The 21,828-nt window shown below is 40.8% G+C and overlaps 1 protein-coding gene and 1 long non-coding RNA gene across 2 annotated transcripts in view; one reads left to right on the forward strand and one right to left on the reverse strand.

Moving 5' to 3' along the window:
* The window catches only part of LOC149852263 (uncharacterized), a 46,003-nt gene extending 35,436 nt beyond the window's left edge, over nucleotides 1-10,567 (forward strand). The window contains exon 4 of the long non-coding RNA XR_016439294.1: nucleotides 8,772-10,567. This is a non-coding gene — a long non-coding RNA (uncharacterized LOC149852263). The remainder of the gene's footprint in view (nucleotides 1-8,771) is intronic.
* Nucleotides 1-21,828, reverse strand: part of ALDH1A2 (aldehyde dehydrogenase 1 family member A2) — a 76,992-nt gene that overhangs the window by 8,448 nt on the left and 46,716 nt on the right. The window contains exons 6-11 of the mRNA XM_090028756.1: nucleotides 20,970-21,098; nucleotides 20,728-20,841; nucleotides 7,526-7,628; nucleotides 2,184-2,368; nucleotides 1,279-1,443; nucleotides 642-799 (exon numbers count right to left, since the gene is read on the reverse strand). Coding sequence (XP_089884882.1) covers nucleotides 642-799; nucleotides 1,279-1,443; nucleotides 2,184-2,368; nucleotides 7,526-7,628; nucleotides 20,728-20,841; nucleotides 20,970-21,098 — 854 coding nt within the window. The remainder of the gene's footprint in view (nucleotides 1-641; nucleotides 800-1,278; nucleotides 1,444-2,183; nucleotides 2,369-7,525; nucleotides 7,629-20,727; nucleotides 20,842-20,969; nucleotides 21,099-21,828) is intronic.

A 21,828-nucleotide genomic window follows, 5' to 3' on the forward strand; every position in this document is an offset into this window, starting at 1 on the left:
TTAGCAATGAACTGTTAATTTGCTGACAAGTTTCAATCCCAATTTAAACACTTTGCTATTAGACTTGAGGTTGTCTTTTTCAACCTGATTTGTCTTGGATCTTTAATTTATCCAGACCTGACACATCAAATTACAAGCTGTTAACCTTCAGAAGTGGGTTTACCAATTCCCAGGAGTGGAGAGAATGGGTGCCTATTGTTTTCTTGATTTATGTACTTTGACTTCAGAAACTGATTCTTTGGGGGGGCAGGCAGCAGAAAACCTAACAAGATTCTTAAATATGAAAATAACAATGGACATTACAATTATGAGGTATTTGTTTTCAGTACTGTCCATCAGCAGGCTAGCCGCTGCATTAACACAAAGGAAGGTATTTTCCCATCTTTTGATGAGTTTACAATCCAAAAGAGACAAAGAAAGAGCAGGGGAAAGGGACACAGTGTACATATGAGGTGGGCAGAGTGACAATGGACTACCCCCCCCCCCGACAGTTGTTAGCTATCTAGAACAAGCCTGATTAATCTCTGGGTTACTCTAGATACACAATTCAGCACAAAGGGTGGAAAACTGGAGTCATACAATAAGAGTGAGTCAAACCCTTTATCTCCAATAGCTGGAATGCAGGGTAGCTGCTCTCTTACCAGACTGTCCCAGCTTGCATTGCTGATGAGACTGTCAGAGCCTTGTTTATGTCATTTGTAAAGACGGCAGCTACCAATCCAAAATCTGAGTTGTTGGCTCTTTCTATGACTTCATCCATAGTTTTAAATCTCAGTATTTCTTGAACAGGCCCAAAGATCTGCAACAAAGATTAATGATTAATTTGTAAAACAGCCCTGTCAAAGGTATTTTATCCCTGTTTTATTCTGCTTTTTCAACTGTCTTCATTCTCTGTTTTACTCTTTACCAATTCCCAGAGCAACATTTATTAGTGGTAACAGCTCTCTGTAAAACTGTGTGAGCTTTCCCAAAGCAGAGCCTTAAAAAGAGCAGCTGCCCCATGAAACTCATCCACCTCCTTCCTTCCTTATCTCTTCTGTGAACTCTGGAACTTTACAGCTGATGACAAAAGTTGAGATTCTTTACCCAGATAGTTGATGAAAATGTTTTTGCCCACATAAAGATCTGAGAGAGTCAAGCCATTGAGTATCAGGCGGCATATTGCATTTACAGCAATAAATTCCAACTCTAAAATTTTCAACTTATAAAATAAACAGAAGAAACCGAATCCTGTTCAGATACAAATTGATGATGATCTTGCCCCAGGTGTGTGAATACCTCTTCCTTGGCAATCCGCATGTCATCTGTTACGTTGGAAAACACTGTAGGTTCAATGAAGAAGCCCTTTCGTCCTAATCCTTTACCCCCACATTCGAGTTTTGCACCTTCTGTAATTCCACTTTGGATAAGTTCCAGGATCTTGTTGTACTGTTTCTTATCAATCTGAAAAGGTGAAAGGGCTATTTCAGTTGTAGTCAATATGCTTGACTAAAAAGCCAGAATTAGACTGCAGGCATGTCTGCGAGTTATCACCCCTTGACTCCAGCATATGTTCAGTCTGGCTTGAATCTGAACAGTACTAAAAACCTGTAAATGCCTGCTGACTTCCTCATCTCAAAGAAGACTGTAACCCATATTAAGCTTCAATGTGACTTCGTCACCCCAAGGTGGCTGCAGTATCTACTAGGATTTATAACTTTGCTACTGCCATCTAGTAATAAATCTGTTTTGGAACTCCAAAAATAGTAGGAGATGGTTTTAATTCAGTTGTCCCAGATTCAGGTCTTGCAAATGTCCCAAAGAAGGACTGATGCTCTGGTAACCGGGACATTGGGATCTTTTTCTAAGTTTGCCTAACTGGTGTTCAAAACTGACCCATCTTGGAGCTCCACACTCACAGTTATTGCAATATGCATAACTTTTTTTGGAAGATGACAGCCTACAGCAGAAACTGGTGGAACTCTGCCCATCTAACGGGTCTTATCACTGTATGGCTTAGAAGTGCACAATATAGATTTAAGGCCAGATGCTATCCCTTGCTGCTGTGAAAAAATGTTACAGAATTTGGCAGGGTGCTCACATAATATATGCATTCATCAGCTACAAAACATGCTTTACTTAGAATGAGCCCCACTGCTCACTCTAGCCTTGGGCTCAGCAGAGCTAAGATGTTCCTGCTTTACCTGTGGACCTTGTTCTGTAGTTGGGTCAAAAGGACTCCCTACTACTCTCCTCTTGGCACGCTCAACGCTTCTTCTGACAAACTCTTCATAGATCGATTCTTCCACATAAATCCGTGATCCAGCTGTGCAACACTGGCCTTGATTGAAGAAGACCCCCTGGTGAGCTTGTTCCACAGCATAGTCCACTACAAAACCAAGACAATCACTTGCTGCCATGAAACAATTTACTGCTCTTGCACCATCATCATATATGGTACTTAGCATTGTGTTTTCATAATTTCAAAGTAGAAACAGTGGATTTGGGTAAAAAAGCCCCCAGACATATTGTTATTCTATAGTGCTATAACTGAATACAATTTATTTCATTTCATACAGCAGTAGGGTTACCATATTTCCAGTTCCAAAAAAGAGGACACCTGTCACACAGGATGGAGGTGCTGCCAGTGCCCCACACTCCTGACCCATAGGCCCCCCTGCCTGCCTGGTGCCCCTTATCCCACAGCTCCTGTCCCTGCTGCTGCCCCTCACTCCCAGCCTGCAGACACCTGGCCCTGCTGGTGGCCCTCACTCCTGACCCACAGTTCCCACTCCACCCCCCGCCATGCTGGCATCCCTCATTCCCAACCCACAGCCTCCTGTCCTTGTTGCTTCCCCTCGCTCCTAATCTGCAGCCCCCTGACATTGCCAGTGCCCCATACTCCCAACCCACAGCCCCTCACTCCCAAGTCACAGCATCCCTAGCCCTGCTGGTGCCCCTAACTCCCAACCCACAGCTCTCTGCTCCACCCAGCCCTGCTGGAGGGAGCCCCCAGCTGCCCCATCTCAACCAGACCAGTGGCTCCAGCTCATGTGGGCGGTGGTGTGGGCTGGAGGGAGGAGGAGGGGAAACCTGTGACACCCCTAGTCCTGAGCTGGGGCTCCCATGCCATGCCAGGAGGCTTGGTTATAGCCACCCCAGGAAGTGTCTTCCAGGCGCCCACCCTTACAATCATGGGCACTAGCCTTAGTGCTGCTGGCCTGGCCATGCAACTCCCCAGCACCCCCAGAGAGCCTCTCTGCCCCCTTCCCCTGCCACAGGGGCAGGTGCCTCTCCCCTACCCCCCTGCCCTGCTACATCCCCAGCACACAGACACCTTTCCCCAGCGCTGGCAGGCACTTGCCCAACCCCCACACCCACCCCCTCCACACACCCCTGCCACCCTCCCTCTGGACAGTCCCCAAGCCCTGGCCCTCCAACCCCCAGCCCAACCCCCACAGACTTACCTGCATCCAGATGTCAGGGCTGCTCCCACCACCCTGCCTGGCTTCATGCCAGCCACATGTGTGTGCACGTGCAGACGCACATGGTGTCCCCTGCCTCCAATCACCCCAAGCAGCTCCTTGCAAGCTGCCCGCCTGCGAGGAGAAACCCGTGCTTTCCTCCTTTAAAGAGGAAAATCCATGATTTTCCACCAGCAGATGGAAAACCTAGATCCCTGGTAAACATGTCCACTGCTAGGGCATGCCGGGAAATGCAGTTCTACCAGCAAAATCCCAGACATTTGTTGCTATTTAAAAAAACCATCCCAATCTAGATCAGAGGACCCAAAAAAGAGGATGTGTCTGGGAACACCAGGACATATGGTAGCCCTATGTAGTAGTTCCTGTGAAAATATGGTACAAGCTGCATGCATTAAGAGATCAAATACTTTAGACTCACAAGGCATGATTTTTCTCTCATTTATACACAGTTTGACACTTCTATAGTGCTGGTGACTTCAGTGGACTTACATTATTTGCAGCAGAGGAAAATTCAGGCACAGTAAACAGGGTTAAATTCTATTTCACCTTTGCATGCCCAAGTGACACTCACATAGCTGCATAATTGGGTTCTAGCCACTGTCCAAATGGCTTTTCTGCACCTTGCATCTAATATTTACTGGACAAAGAGCATGGGGAAGCATCCATCTCTCTAAGCATACTTTTGGCTGCATACTTCTTCCCTTTCTGGCTGCCCAGTGAGCTGGCTGAATTCAAAAGGAAAGCTGGAGAGTGGTCTGGGTAATGGCCAGCTTATGACCTACTGGTTAGACCACTTTGCTCTGAAAAGAAATATACAGTTTCACATCCCCTCTTGGCAAGTGAAATGGGGGCGGGGAAGGAGGGTGCTGGGTCTCTAGCTCTCTGAGCAAATGCTCCAACCACTAGGAAACTGGGCCCAAAGGTGGGAGAGTCCTTCTGTTCCCTATCGCTTTCAGCAGATGTGTGTACACTTGGGTGAGCCTATTCCATCATAGGTGGAATTCAAATCCAGTGTTCAAATACCAAAAGTTGCAGTTACATGGCTATATAAGTGCCACTCGGACACACATTAGACATGAAATTGGATTTGGATTGTAGAGTTAATTTTTTCTGTTGGGTATGGAAGAAATGGTCCTTATAAGCCTTGCTAAAGATTAAAAAAGGCAACTTATTATGTAGTAATGTGCTACACCACTTCAAAGCACTGCTTAACAGTTTGGGTTTTTTTAAATAACTGGGCTTTATTTTCAGAAATCTGTATCTAACAAATGTGTCATAATGTCATTCCATTTCCACCACAAGCTTGAAACTCCTGTTCCCTGACAGTCAGGAAAAGGCTGAAAACAGTAGTGCTTAGAACTGATTAACTGCTTTCTTTTTTGTTTCCTTAACACAGTTTTGCACCATGAAGTGCATGGTATAGTTTCGATGGGCTTGTCCTCAGTTTCTGCAAACTTAAGCTCACATTGTTCTGCAAACAGAACAAATAGTGCCTTTGAAAGAGCCACTGAGTTGTCTACAATTCTTAAATAATAGGTCAGTAGCTTGTATCTCAAGCTGGGTTTTGATAGTATATCTGCAGAGAGGCAAATAAATACTTGCTTAGGTTCTTTTAGAGGTTTTTTGTATGGTGCACTGTGGAAATAACTGTCCTTCGAATTCAAATTTCCCCTACTGGATAATAAGAGTAGAGATGAGGAAGAAACTCCTAAAACACTTCTGTTAGATGAAAAGTTGTAAGTGCTTAAAAGAACAAATTGTTGATTGAATTCTCCTCTGAGTTGAGGAGATTTGCCCAAACTGTAGGTTTGGGCAAGAGATTGGCAACAGTCCAAGGTGGTTACATTAAAATTATGGATTAATTATTATATTCATTGCTTGTATCAGGTTATCCAGCTGCAGACAGTACAATGCAGTCAAAGTTTGTCTTTATGCAGACAGGTACACACGTAATTTTAAAAAAGGATTTAAAACCATTTTAGTTAACCAAGTGGAAAAGGTATTAGGGACATTTTCAGTCTGAGTAATTTATTTCAACTTAATTTAGAACAGTTAGGAATAGGCTGGAACTAACCCAAAAAAACTGTTCTTAAACTGAAGTAGGAATGCACCTACAGGGGTTTGCACAGGTTTAACTGTGATGAGCCTGTGGATTTGTCTGCATGGGACAAAGTTTTGATGTAATCTAAGGTATGAGCTGAAGTAAACAGGCTAGGAACAGAAGTTACACATAAATCAGTACAGATGATTGGACAGCAGTTCAGATCTATACTACAACAGAAGATGAGTGCACATAAACCACTTTCTAAAATAGCCAAAACTGGCTTAAGATAAACCTGGTTGGATGTATTATCAGACTTAACTGATTTAGGTTAAATCAGTTTATTGAAATTCTGTCCCAGATCCCCTCCAGATTCAAGTTACCTCACAGGTCCCCAGAATCCCAGGATGCTTTGCATGTCCCCTGCAAACCCCACATTGCAGGGTGGGCAGGCTTGCTGGGGCCCAGACTGTCTGCTCTAGCCAAGCAGGGAAGTGTGCTCTAGTGCTCCCTGGCTTCTGGCCTGAGCCTCTGCAGGGCTGTGGCTGCATTTCCAGAATCAAAAGTGAATGTCTGTTTACGTGCTTATCAGTTCAATCTATGCACCTTACACTAACCTGTGAAGATTGAATTGATTCAGCTTCAGGCTTTTTGACTGCCTGTACTTAGCCATAAAGAGTTATTTGGATATAAGCCCCCATGGAGACACATTGGACACAAGTAAATGAACACAGGACTCTGAGACAAAAAATGGCAAAGCTTTCCTGCACCTCAGTAGGAAACTGCTCTGCAGTAATTGGCCATATGCACGCTCTTTCTCCCAGGAAATGCAAGCAAGTGTGCACAAGGGCAGTTACCACAGAGCAGTCCTGCAAGGTACAGTCCTGCCCTTCTTTGCCACAGATGAACTTCTTGATGCGTCTGTTCCCTTATTCCAGTGAGATAGCCTTTTGGGTTTTAGTGTTGTCACTTAGGAACGGTTTCAGCTAACATTAAGAGCCTTTTATTTCTCCTTGAATACAGGGTTTTACATGTGTTAACATACAGGGCTCTACCACACATAGGCCAGTAGAACTGGTAAAAATCTTTCCCATTTATTCAAGGCAGTGGTAGCTGAGAGTTTTTAAGCTTTACCCGAATCTTTAGAGATCATAGGAGAGCTCTGAAGGCAAACTTGACTTGTAGCCTAGCCCAGATCTGCACATGACACTGCTTTCTTCTTTTCAAACCCTATTCCCTTTGGTGGCAAAGAAACCTCTCCAAAGCTGCAAAGAGTGTTGTGAGTTTCTCATACCCTGAAACAAGAGCTCCTGGCAAGGTGTGAACTGCCCCATTCATCTTAATGGGGTGTTAACTTTGAAACCTCCTGCTTACAATTCATATGTCAACACTGTTAACTATTTAATTGCTGATCATTTTAGCAGAAACTTCCCATTTTAGCAGAAACTTCCCACAACCCTAAACTGCTGCCTGAACCTTTTTAGGTGCCAAAAAATCCCAGCTGCACACCCTTACCCAACTGCCAAAACATCCATCTTGCCATGACAATTTGTAATGCACAGGTTTGAAATGCCAAAAATAAAAAAACAAAGGAGCAATGTAAGGTAATATTTACTATTACATGCATAACAAAAGGAGTACTGCACTGATAATATTATCTACTATCAGACTTCATTCAGTAAACTCTTCTGTTTTTTAAGTTACCTGTAGCTGTCACTGACTGTCCAGTTCTAGAGTACTGGATCACCCAAATTAAGACCAGAATAGCAGGGCATTGATTATGATTCATGGTTGGCTCTAACCTTTGTTTTACTTTACTGTTCTCTTTGAAGCCCCACAAATAAAGTTAGCCTTTTAAAAAGTATACCCATAGCCAGTTACAGTAATGTTTAAGAATTTGGTTAGATGCAGCCTCGATGTTTACTTTGTTAGCTTCACTTTCAATGGACAGATATGGGTTGAAAAGAAAATGACAACATGCAAACATGTTTTTAAGGTAAATATGCAAGAGCTGACTTACAATCAGCATCTGCAAAAATAATGTTTGGGCTCTTCCCTCCCAACTCCAGAGTAACTCTCTTCAAATTACTCCTTCCAGCTGCTTCTTGGATCAGCTTCCCAACCTGAAAGGAAATGGAGAAACAGTTTTACAGACAATGCAGTCATACAGTTAGTACAACAGTCAGCTCTGGACATCAGTGGAACACAGCTATTAAATAATCTAGCAAGTTCTTGAAATCCAAAAAGATTCACATAATAGACAAACTTCCCAGGTCTTCCCAGAATGAGAGTGGACAAAGCTTAATGTAAACATGTCAGAAGGAGTTACGTTTTAATATCTGCTGAAATGATTTAGGGGTGTCTTCTGGACTTTTGTGGGGGTTATCTTCTAGACTGACAAGATCTAATAGAGATTTGAGGTAAAATCTAAAATCTGTTACTTCTGCTACAGAGTTACTTCTTTAAAAATATTTGGAGCATGTATTACATATGAAACATGTGCAAGGGATTAACACAAGGTTTGGCTTTATAACTTTTGGTTTGATACTGAAAAAAACAAATGATATAACATGTACAGCAAGTGCAGCACTTATTAGGTAAGCATACCTAAGTAATAAGTGCTATCATACTCCTTTTATATGGAGCTTGTAATTTGAGCACTGCAGTTCTAATTATTATAATCTATCCTAAACACGGAAGTTTTTCAGACTGTAATCCAAATACATTCTTAGAAGGACATAAATCCTCCTCAATGGGTGCACCTACACAAGATGCTAAAGGTGCAGTAGATTAATTCTACTGTGCATTAGCGTGTCAAGGCAAAAGCTGTGCTATTGCACTAATGCTCAGTAGAAATAGTCTACTGCGCATTAGGATCACTAAAAAGGTGTACAGTGGCGCTACTGTGCAGTAGTGCTGGTTACTATGCATTGGGTTAGTACCTGTTGTTACAGGTACTAAGTTTAATGTGCAGTAACTATGGTTCATTAATGCACATGTAGATGCACCCACTATTTAGTTCTGAGTATCCAAAAGATTAAATTGATTTACCAGTAAAATTATAAAACAGAGAATACTGCATCATCACAAAATCAGCACCATTGGATATAGGGTTAGTAGCCAATAGAAGATGGAGAAGAACACTGGATAGGACAAGATAATGCAAATATACCAGCATTTTAGGCCTGGCTCCGTGGGACAGTTGGGGTGGTTAGGGTGCAAGTTAAATGTGGTTTAAAAGTAACTTCACTTTTCCTTATCTGTAGGAAAACTAAAGGAGAATGCAGCCCCTAGTGGAAATTAGAGCAGCCCCAGGACTGCAACAAAAGAGGCCATATGAAAAATCAGTAAAATGTGGAAGCAGTCTGACCATATTCATGTTCTACCAGCCATTTTCAAAGCATCTCCAGGATCGTGTCCATTGTTCTGTTCCCTAGGATAAGTGATTACTTTCCTGAATTTGTATTAGCAGTTTAACTTTTATCTGTACTTTATACTATAGGATCTAGCTGTTTGGATCTCCCTGTATTAAACTCAAATTCATTGGCCCAGGTAATGCTGACTCACATCACTAAGGGGTTAATGGAAGGAAACTGAACTCCTACAGAATTAAAGTCAGTCTGCTGGAGAAAGTTAGGTCAGCAATGGAGTAATCATAAAGCAAGTGAAACAGAACCCAGGGCCCCCACTAGAAAAAACAAAGCAAAAGCCCACAGGATAATTAAAGAATTGTCAACCAGGCCACATAACTCTGTGATTAACTGTGTATATGGTGATACTACTAACAAGTTTAATGGGAGGTTTTCTGAATTAAAAAAAAAAATAAATTCACTTTTGCCTCTTTTCTTTACCTCTGTAATGATGAAATGGAGTGTTGACATTATCATGAAATTCCTTACATTTCCCCTTAATTGGAGCTGATTTTACTGCTACATTTGACTGACAACCAGGCATGCACCAAAAAAAAATGAAATCCCCTCCCCAACATTTAACGCACCACTTAAAAATTCCAACGTCTCTCAAACAGTTCTGAAATTTACATTTGAAAATCAACAAGGGCATTGTGTTTACAGCCGGTGCTGGCCCACATCATTCTGCAACCTCAGGGCTTGAAACCTCCCTCTCTTAAAGAATGATAATTATTTCTACTAAAAAAAAATCAAAATACAAACAAAAAGTGGAGCATAAGGTCTGTCTGTTCACCACCTTTTCTACTTTTATGTCAGACCTTTGTGATTATGTAAATAAAGATAAATGAACTCTACAAAACAAATAACTACAAAATGTTACAGGCGCTGGACAAAATTATCTGAATTTGGAAGTCTGTTGTCTATGATCTTGTTCAGTGGTTTTCAACCTTTATAGACTCAGACATCTCTTGACAATTCTTAGTTTTCACTCATTTCTTGACTATGTTACAATAGTAGCACACTTTCTTGGTTACAAAGAACTCAGAAAGATGGGTTAGAATGTTTTTGATATTATGGATTCCTATTTGAAATCTCTGGATTTATCCTGTGAATCATGTGTAGGTGTTCACACGCCTAGTAATACTAATGCTGCAGGTCACCCTTAAAAGAATCTTGTGGCACCCTAGGATGCCACATCATCCTTGGGTGAGAATCACTGATCTTGTTATATATACTGAGGTCATTGATGGTGTGTCAAGTAGAAGCTTGAGAGACAGGTTTGATTCACTGTTAATGCTGTAAATAAATGCACACTTCAGTATGGGAGAGCTCGAAGCAGCTTAGCACATGGCATGTTCCTTCTGAAGACAAGAACTCTGTTTAGTGTACTCCGATTGTGCTCTGTAAACTTACAGGAAGGTTTTAGGGAGGGTACTGGAGCTGCGATAATTTATTGGAAAAAGGAGCTTTTTTCATTTTTGTCCTCATCCACAATGAGAGCCAGTTACAAAGGGATAAGTGATAGCGTTCCAGTCCGTTCATACTTCCTGTGGTGTCTCTCAGCTCTATCTGTGAACTCCCAACAGGCAGTGCAGCTTAGCTAGGGAACACTGGAAAAGAGGACTCCCCCACAGATAATGGAGTTGTGCTGATTAATCAGCAGGAATGTTGGCACAGAAAACCTTGACTCCCCATCCTTGTTTTGAATAGGCTGCAAGATTGATATCAGAAGTATCCCTGGATAACTTGTGCAATACCATAACCCCGTAAACTGCACGGAGGGTGCGGGTAGATGTAATTTGGCCCATCTCAAAGAAAACTATTTGTTATATAGAACAATAAATAAAGAAAGAAAATAATAAAAAAGGAAATAAAACCACCCATGGCTATACAGGGCACCTCTATTCAATGAAGCTACTTGAAGAGCTGCCCCTTAAGGATTCAGTTTATTAAACTGATTGCAGTTTCCTTTGTATTAGTTTAATAACTGAGAGGGTGTTTGCTTGCTTGTTTTAGGAAGAAATTCATTCTGTCCCATTTTAAATAGCATCTGCAAAACATTTTAGAAAGAAATGTCAAACTTTATCTACCTTCTTTTAGAATGTAGTAACCTTTTGTACCCATTACTTTTATTTTCATATTAATGTTCTTTCTGATTCCAGACAGCAATGGAGATGCTAACATGGCAGAAGAGAAGCAACGTTTGCCATCGTTTCTAATCTTGAAACCTCACAAAATAAGAAATAAATCAAAACAAACTAAGAAGCACATGAGATTCATTCTCTAATTCTAAACAGTGCTTCTGACTTTCAGCTGTACCTCTGTCCTGAACCTTTATATCTTCAGAACACAGGATGTATAGTAGGATACACCTGAATCAAAAGGATCAGCATCCCTTCTGCACAGTAGATGATTCACCTGCATGTCCTTCTGTTTGTGCAATATTGTCTGCACGGGGAAACTTAGTTAATGAGAAGCTATTATGAGTAATAAATTCATGGAGAGGCTGCTGATTTTGTTCACGTTCTAGGAAATACTAGATAAGTGAGCTAGACAGGGGCTCATTGGGACAGAGAGCCAGATTGCACTGCTGGGAATGTGCACAGGGCTGCTCTAAACTGTGAACTCCGGAAATTTGTAGGTCTGGGCACCAGGGGTGAGGCTTGTTTCTCAGTAGTGTTCCAAAGCTCACTTACAAGGTCTTCTGGACATACCCTAAACCTCCTTGGGGCTACTGTGAAAGAAGCTGAACTGGAATAGCATGAGCTCTGAGTTGTAGGAGGTTGGTTAGTGATCTGAGAATCAGGAGTAAAATTCTCTCTCCAGAATAGCCCTTTCACTTGGGAGACAAAAGAACGCTGTGAATATTTTGGACAAAAACCTTTTAAACCAAGATTCTACTCTGTGTAAAAATTTCTATTCCTGATTGTATCCAGAATCATTCTGTAAAACCTTGTATTTCCACACGATACACTCAAGTTGCTTAGTGACCTAAGGTGTTGTCCCCGGGCAGCAAAGATCAGTGAACTTCAAAATCAAGAAGTGGAGAAAGGTAACTTTCTTTGGCAGCCTGATGCCCATTTCTAGGAACAACACTGATCACAGCTCAGCCAGTAGTGCTTCGAACACAACTACATAGCAGAACACAGCTCCAGCAGAAAAAAGGGAATCCCAGAAAGAAAGCATTGGAAGTATCCCAAGTGGCAAGCAGGGTTTATTAGGAACTTGGGTAAAATCTTGGCCCCACTGAGGTCAATGGTCAACCTCCGAATGTAGACGGGGCCAGGGTTCCACCTTTTGCATTCTGGTGTTAAGGAAGTGAACGTGTTCTGTATTTCAGGCAAGGACTGGAATGACAGCCTGGTGACAATTCCTTAGGTCTAGGAAGCACAAACATCCTGGCAGAATGATAAGCAACAAAAATCATCACTACACATGCTAAATCATGAATGAGTGAGTTATGATATAGCCTTCACAAAATCTCCTCACTTTAACTTTGGCTTTTCAGTGATGTGACTAAACAGACCTCTTGAAACATGGCATGAAGCCCTTAAAATTCTTCCTGTTAATGGAAGAGAAGCCAAGATGTAATTCTACATAACAGCCAAAAACAAAGAGGTTTTATGATACAAGAGAGCTGACACAACTCATTACTCATGCAGTAGATAGACATGCTGTCTATATCATGCAACATGACATTCATCTCACAGGAAATGAAAGAAGAATCCTGCTGAGTAAATTAGAATCAGTGGTAATACAGCTGTTAGCTACAAACATTTGTTTGGCATGAATCAATCTTGACTCTCCTGTAGTTTGCTTTGATGGTCTCTCTAGTATCTTGTTGACTAATGATGAGATCATGGTTTGTTAATCTAACTGCATAAGGAAAACATTCTGCCAAGCAAAATGCAGGCCACTTTGCTGGGTATTATTGAAGTTGTTTATAGACCTTGTGTTTACACAGGCATCCAAACCATTTATTGAATATTTATTTGGCTTATTTATGTACAAAACTGCATGAACATAGAACTGAATCCTATCTTGAATCAGAGTTACTCTGTCTGCCTTATAGTGGGTTTTAGCTTGAAGAAAATGGAAAACAGCCGCCTAAAATACATTTCATGTTGGCCACTGCTTCAAATGTTCTGTATGTTATCTGTGATTCTCATCTTCAGAGCTTGTAGCAACTGGATGGAGTTGCAAATCACTTCACATTTGGAGGTAACACATTTGCTTTCTAGCAGGAATTATTGGTACACAATAAACATTTGTGGAGCAAACTGCTGGGCAGTATGTCGAAAAATGTAAATTGATATCCAGATCTTTCCCCTGGTGATGCATTCTTAATGTATTATTGTTCTCCTTTCTACTAAGGAATGAAAGTAGAATACATTTAGATTTGTTTGCTAGATAGCATTAGCAGCTACATATTTTCCCCCAAATCCTGATCTTTTATAAAACACAAAGCTATTGGTTAATCATGTTAATATCTCATGCTGATAACACAATTACTGATTTAGTAAATGCAATATAAAGAATGTGACTATCAACCTGGCCTCAACTTTTCCCCCCATTTTGAATCTACAGTATTCTGGTTGTAAATAGTTATAATCTAATATTTTAATGTAGTGAAAAGTCCTTTTCTGACTGGGTCTTTGGGAGACCTTGTATGGTTCTATTAGGAAGAACGTGCTGTATTTAGTTTATTATGGAAGCTAAAAAGCCAGAGAAAATTAGATGATCCTAACTGTCCAGTCATCTCGTGAAGTGTTGCCAGCTCTCATAATTGTCTCACAAGACTCCTGATTTATTACGACCCATGCACCTGGATTCATGTGGCTAGGGGAGAATCCCACTTTAATTTTATTTTTTAAGTAGCTAGCTCTTTTGGTTGCAAATCAATCCATCATCGAACCCTTGAAAATATGATTCCAAAATGGCTCTGAACCAGAAAAACAAATAAAAAGAATCCTAACTATGTTAGGAATTAGAAACAATCTCACATGCTTCAAGTCCATTCATGATTTTTGGCACCTGACTTGTGATTTTACAACACTTAGGATGTTGATAACTGAATAACGATAGCTAGTCACACTATACCAGAGGGTTGTCTCTTCTCTACAATAAGAGACACTACAGGTTCTCTGTGGATTTCTTTTGGTGCATTTCATCACAGTTAATTTATTGCAGGAGTAAAACTACAGATGAAAAATTCCACTTGCAAAAAGTGAAGCGACCTCTATACATCACGCACAACATTTCAAGATGCTTCTAGATATTTATTTGCTTTAAACAAATGCTTTAAAAACAGCTGGTGATTTAAAGTTCAAATATTTTTAATGTATACATCTTGCTGTTTTCAACCATAGTCTCCTAATTTATACATACCATATGCACGCAAATGTTATCTAGTTGTCCAACTATTGAATAAAGTGTGAATAAAGTGCGCAATAAAATGTTAGTTAGTTTTCCAACTGTTGAATAAAATGTGCAGATTCCTGTTTGTGCAAAACACCTGCTTAATCACTTTTTGGTGGCTGCAAAAATCAGAGTCCATAATTAAGTGTATACAGGATGGCACATCTGTAAAGCTACCCTAAGAGTTTTCCTTCTCTTCTGAGATTTCTATCCTTTATTAGAGAAGGATTCTTCAGAAAATTAGAAGATACTCAGAAGTAGAAGAAACACCTCTTGGCCTTTGTAATAAGTATGAATTGCTGTCCCCTCACAAGGATTTATGCGGTGATGAAACAATGGCTGAAGTTCATTTAGATGAGAAAGAATAGAATGGTTTGATCATTCCCTAATTAACACATAACATTTAAAGATGAAAAAAATAGTAAATGTGCCAGTTAAGCAGCTTTCAGTCCTGTTATCGGGGTACAAAATGGGGCATGGACGAGGCACTGTTTCAAAAGTACCAAGGAGAACCATGTTCAAACCTGTGGCAATCTTTCAGCCCCTTTCTGTGAGTTCAGGTGAATGAAGCTCTAAAAGATATTGAGTTAGAGCTGACCAAAAAAATCCAGGTTTCACTGTTGTGAGCTTCACAGAATTAAATTTCATTTTCCTGGCCCACCGTCATCTGGAGTTTGTTTTTGTGCATCAGGGAACTGAAGTGACTACTGCACATGAGAATTCATTCCTGATCCTCACTATTACTCTTATATTATTTGATGGTGAGCTATAGGACAAATATGAAGACATTGCTTGCCCTAAAGGTCTGGCTGTTTAATGGCAGACATGGATGCAGTGGAAAATTGAGGGCTTGAGATAATATAGCTATAAATAATCTTACACATGTGGTCACTCCTTGTGACTCTCATGGAAGAATTTGATATTTAAGAGAGACTTGAATGGAGAGAAGTTAGTGGGATGGTAAGCAAATCAAGAAGTGGGTGGCATGGAAAAACACAGGGAAGTAGGCATGAAAAGCAAATAGGAATGTGAAATCCTGAAATCGATGGAAAAACTCCCGTAAGCTCTAATAGGGCATATTCACCAAGAACTGGCATCAGTGTCAGAAGAGAAAGGCTAAGGGACAATATAGTTGAAGACAGACTCTGTGATGAGGCAAAAAGAGTTGCAAAAGGCTTTGAAAAGAATTATAAGACATTAAAAAAAGTATGTGGTATTTGAAAGGGAGACAATGGATGGCAGCAAATAGGTATTAGCAAAGTCATACCATCTGGTGAGAAAGACTGTGATCAGCGGTAGAATTGTGCCTGACTGAGGGATGCAGAGGGTGTCCAAGAGACTGAAGGGGACAAGATTGCAGGAATTAAGAAGAATGTGAGCAAGGCCAGGTTCAGGAAAAATAATTAGATAAGAATAGACCTTTTTGTTAAAAATTTCTCCACCAAACAAACTGCTGAAGAATATAAACCAATATAAACTGAGAAGGCATCAGACCTGCTGATACCTAAAGAGTTAATGGCAAAATGCTCCATGTCTTGATCTTGATTTTTTTTTTCAGTGCAGCAGCTCTCAACATGTGGTTCAGAGAACACTAGTTGTCTACAGTACCTTTCCTAATGAGCCGCAGAATGAACCACTTTGAGAATCAGGCACTGGGGGATTGAGAGAGGAGGTGATCCATTGACAGATATTTCTCTTACAAAGTGGCTTGTGGGATAAAAGGGCTGAAGAACTACTGTTTTGGTGTGCATGAGGCAAGCTATGAAAGCCAGGGGACCACAGAAAGAGTTGGGATGGACAGTGACAACTGAAAGAAAAATATGTTTTTTATATGCTCATTTTTCAAATTTTCCTCAGGGCTGGGAAGATGAAAGGGAACCTGGGCTTTTGACCCGTGGCATATTTTTAATAAGTCTGAAAGTGCATAAAGTCTGAGAGAGAAACAGAGAAGAAATGGGGAGTACAGACCAATCTACAAAATGTTCACAAGCTTAGCCCTGAGCTGGGCTTAGGCTGATTTAAGCGTAACATTCAAGCCTAAGCCAAATGCATTGTAGCACATTCTGCTTGGTCTGTCTCCTTTCTACTCTAAATTTAACTCTCTTTTTAGGTATATATCTCCCTTCTACATCCTGTGAAAGGCACGAACATGATAGCAAAAACTTACAGCTTCTGGTTATAAAGCCAGTAAGGGTGCCAGCCTGGCAAAGAGAGGAGACAAAACCAGCAGTCTGTAGGATCTACAGATGGCCACCTTATATATATTGGCCCTTCCACATGACTGCACTAAGGAGGATCAATGTACAGTGACATACTTTTATGTCTCTCAACCTTTGTCCTCTCCCGGCAAGTCAGGCCACCCACCCCAATTTGCACAGAGCACTGTGTGTGCAATATGGCATGTTGGTTCCATTATCTATATGTATGCTCACTTGCTTTCTTTTCCATTTGATTAACGTGGCTTTACTCCTCTTCAGTCTATGCTGCAGAAGGGAGCAAGTTGTAAAATGGGGAACCAGGACTGAACTTGCCTCAGTCAACAGGCGGGGGTCGATGTTCCTTCGGAATCAGTATTTGTTTTGTTGCTGCTGCGATGAATGATAATTACACATGCTTACTGGGAGAACAGGGGCTTTTTATCTCTCCAATCAGTTCAGATGATATTGGCTCGCTCAAGTGGGAAGAAGGAAATGTATAGCTACCACTTAAGTATTATCTTGAACAGATAGGGTCAAGCTTAAGTGCTATCCTGAATCAGAGCCTGAACAAGCTCAAAATTTAAGAAAAAATATTCTCAGAATATGAGACAAAATGACTGTCACTGTATGGGCAGAGTTCATGTACTCAGTCTCTTTTACTATCATTTTCTTTGTTCAATTTAAATAAAGAGGTTGAGATCTCTCTCTCTCTCTCTCTCTCTCTCTCTCTCTCTCTCTCTATATATATATATATATATATATATATATATATATATATATATATATATATAAAAGGGTGTGCGAAGGGGGCCCTATTCGAATTGGATTCTGCCTGAATTGGACTGGGGACAGTGATTCAATTTGTTGATTCGGATCACTGTCCCTGATTCAATTCGGCCAATCTGAAGATTCGATGCTGATTTGGAGAATCAGCAATTTGACCACAAACACAGCTTTAAATATTTTTTCTACATACCTTGAGGTACCAGGTGCAGCTCATGAACACTGCGATGCTGGGGCAGATGGAGTGTCCCACAGGAGTGCAGGGGGTCCCCCGCATGCTTGGCGGTGAACCCAGAAGTGGACCAGAAGTACTTCCAGTCCACCTATAGGTCTGCCAGGGAGCATGCAGGGGGCCCCCCCCACCTCCCTGGCTCAGCAGTCAGTCATGGGGAAGATCCCATGTGCCCCCCAGACTCAGAAGGCACCAGTCGCCAAGCCAGGGGGCGGGGCACAGAGGATCCCCCCCGCGCGCTCTTTGGTGGACCTGGAAGTGGACCAGAAGTGCTTTTGGTCCACTTTCAGGTCTGCTGCCAAGTGTGCTTGAGAGCCACCTGCACTCCTGTGGGACACTCCATGTGCCCCAGCATCACAGCATTCATGAGCCATCTGCTACCTAGAGGTATGGAGAAAAAACATTTAAAGCTGTGTCTATATCTGAATCACCGAATCTTTCCGAATCTCTCTGAATCTATTTGGAGGGTTCCGATTTGATTTGAAGAGATTAAAGGGTCCTCTGATTCAATTTGGAATCAGAGATTCAGCCACCGAATCAGGCTGAATTGAATCAGGGACCAAAGCTTCGCACACCCCTAATATATATGTGTGTGTGTGTATTTTATATATATGTATGTATGTATATAAGTATGTATTGATATACTTCATGAGTGTACGTGTGTGTGTGTGTGTTTATAAAGGGCTTAGTTCATCTGCCTGTCTATCTGTAATGGTCTTGGAGCACTGTGATTGGTTAGTGAAATAACCAGAGGAGATGAATTGGGGGGGGTGAGGCCAGCGGTGCTGGAGGCAGAGGGGGATGGAGGGGCCGGCAGGGCAAGCTTCCCCCTCCCTCGCTCCTAGGAGGCTGCAATGGTGTGGGGTGGTGGGTGACAGCACTCCATCTCTGCCCCCCATATCATTCTTGAGGGGCAATTGGGTTGTGTGTGTGCGTGTGTGTGTGTGTGTGTGTGTGTGTGTGTGTACACATACGTGTACACACATTCATAAAGTATATAGATATACTACTCATAAAAAAACCCTGCAGCAAGAGCAACTTATTTTCTCCTGGAGAGTAACAGCTTAGGATAGGGACTGTGGGGCTCAGTTGCTCTTATTTTGCACAGAAGTTCTATATGCAAATGGTGACTTCTGCAGGCAGAAGGTCAGTTGAATGAACTCTTACTTACAGCATGCATGACTCCAATTTTTTTCCTGTGATTCTAATAGTGGAAAAGTGAGACAAATCCATGCTCCAGGCATTTAAACTTAACTAACTTTGCTTTTCTGCTGATGCATTTTCTAATTAACTTGTTAAAGCTAACATGTTAACTCCTGGTACTAGCATCTGAAAGAGCTGGTGGAAATGGCCATTAATATTTTGGCTGTGGGGATATTTGATGCCTGCTGGAATTCACTGGAATATACAATGGCTGTAAATATAAGTAGAGATAATGTATTTCCATTTAAATTTCATTAAAAAAACTGGAAATGGTTTCTGAAGAGTCTGAGGCTCTTTATATAACAGTTGATCTTACAGTACTGTATTTAAAATGTTACAATGTTGACTTGCTGTTACAAGTATTCAGTGTTACAGGAAATCAGAAACAATATGGAACAGTTTACACTAACTCTGCATTAAAATGTTCCATCTGTTCTTGCTTTAGGTTCTTACAGAATTGCTTTTTCATCTCTGTAATGCTTTTCACTTCCTATTAGTAAGGCTTTTAAAGGTAGACACTGAGTTAGTATAAAACCCACAACTTTTGAGTTTAAACGCCTATTAAAAGTAAAGCTGTCTGAAAGTACAATAAAAATTTATTTTGGCTACAAAAGACAACTTTGAAACCTAACCCATCTGTATTTTTCCTCCCCCAAACAGTGCAACATCCTGTATAATAGAATATTTATCTTAAACACAGACCACATATCTTTATGAAAACAATTGTTTCAACTTAATTTATGGGGGGAAATCAGCTCATATTAAGGTTTCCAATAGTTTGTGTTGCTAATATGAAGTTGTTACATTACAGATCTAATACAATAGTTGTAATTTCTCTGAATGCTAATGTTACAGTTGATGCTTTATATTATCTTTTGTATATTATAACCTAAAATGTTATATAAATCTGCACACAATTGCACAGGGGAATTTAGTTTCAGGTAATTGTGCTTGTAAATCAGGCACAAAATTGCACCCATATTTTCCTGATAATTTAGGCTCATGCTGTGATATCCAAATTTATTATAGACCTGACACGATAAATATTTTAAGTAATACTTTCATCTGTTTCTGTAGTCACTGCACACACAAGATGCCCATTGACTTCAGCAGGAGTTACCACACATGTCTATAAGAGCTGCTGGATTAGATAATTTATAATCTCACACCAAGAGCAAATTACCTCACTGTGAAGGGCAGTCCATGCTTGATGCACACAAAGCAGCAATTGACATACGTGGGAGTTATGTACTTATATCAAGGAGAGGACAGACCCCTGGAGTTGTAGGCTTCTTCCATACAATGGTTTGTCAAAGTCTGAATGCAACAGAGCCTGTTTTTAGCACTCTCTAAATATAACCAGATCTGAAATTCCTGCTGAGATTCCTTTCCTTATGGATTCCTTTTTTCCTCCTCAGACTGAGAGATAAGGAGCCTTCTCTGTGGCATCAGCTTGTGTACCTTTGTCATCCCCTGATAACAGCAGTCTTTGCACATCCAAGACCTAGCAAAGTTGGTATTCTGATTGGCTTAGCTCCCCTTAGGTAGGCTACAACCATTATCAGAGTTAACCTCTTTGGTAGCTTCTAGGACACACAAATTACCCATAATGGCTTATAGGTCCGGATCTGTCTAGTCAGTGTATTTGGTCTGTTTAGTTAGTCTATAAAGGTGCATATCTACCCCAGCATCTGTCTACTCATATTTAGTGTGTCATGTCTTTGAGTCCTTGCAAACCCTAGTAATATTTTTCCAGGTGTATTTGAACCAAGATTTTTGGCACAGCAGGAATGAAGGGAAAGTAATAGTTCTGTGTTGGTAGTATATAGGTTTAGGTGGAAGCATGGGCCATTCTGCTGTGGATATATCCTTTCTACTAGATGACACTGAGGAAGTTAGGTCAAGGGCTTGGTTGTAGTTCCCTAAATATTTTCTTGATTCATATCTTACAGTAACATATTTTAGAATACACACTTACCTCAGTAGATCCAGTAAAAGCAATTTTATCTATACCAACATGAGAAGCTACTGCTGCACCAACAATTGGACCAAATCCTGGCAAAATATTGACTACTCCTGGTGGAAAGCCCGCCTATCAAAACAGAATGAAAGGAAACATAGCTTGTGAAAACTTGACCAAGCAAATTAAACCAGATACACTCTGGTAGTTCTTTAACTGTAAAGAGAGATGGAGACATTATTCCTGTCAATTATTCTTACCTCCTTGATGAGGGCTCCCATATAGAGAGCACTGAGTGGTGTTTGCTCTGCTGGTTTAATAACTACTGTATTGCCACAACACAGAGCTGGAGCAATCTTCCACGCAAACATCAGCAGGGGGAAGTTCCACTGCAGGAAAAAATAAAAGATAGATGGAAAAATATTGCAGTGGTGCTTTGTTTGTGAGATGTCAAGCTGCTACCTCACTGATTTCTCAGGCTTATCCTCAACATAAATCTTGCCCAGGACAAAGCAAGGGTTTTTTAATTACCCCCATTAAGAAAGAGGTGACATTGCCCTTTGAATTCTTCTTTCTCTTCTGTTCAAAGAATTATAACCCTTGCCCCCAATCCTCACAAAAGGATTTTGTGTTATCTGTTATTTTTTATTCACAGCTTTTAATTTCGTTTAATATTTTGTCATTGGTCTGTTTTATATTTTTTAACTCTTGAGGACAAATACTTCCTGCTTCTGTTGCCCTGAGAAAAAACTATTTGCTTGCCAACACTAAAGATTTTTTAATGTAGGACTCTAATCCTGGAGCACTTGAAGAAATACTTAACCTTTGATAGCATTTAACAATGTCCACCCCCAATTCTTCTGCTGTGTCAGTACAGTTTTATTACTCCCTATGTCATTTGTATTAAAACCTGTTCTTGTTCTTGCAATTGATATGAAATACAGACAACAAATTGGACAAAATTATCTCCTGGTGTTAATTTGTGCAACTCCATTGTCTTCAGCTTCAGTTTACTGTAGCAGAAGATTTGGCCCAGCATACTTGTTTTGATGGGTCAAACAGTTAAGGTTCTCTATAGCAGCCGTCATCCCAGATGTCTGGTATCCTGCAAACATTCAG

The sequence above is a fragment of the Crocodylus siamensis genome, chromosome 15, assembly GCF_052110815.1.
Source record: "Crocodylus siamensis isolate JL-2025a chromosome 15, ASM5211081v1, whole genome shotgun sequence".
Classification (NCBI taxonomy): Eukaryota; Metazoa; Chordata; order Crocodylia; family Crocodylidae; genus Crocodylus; species Crocodylus siamensis.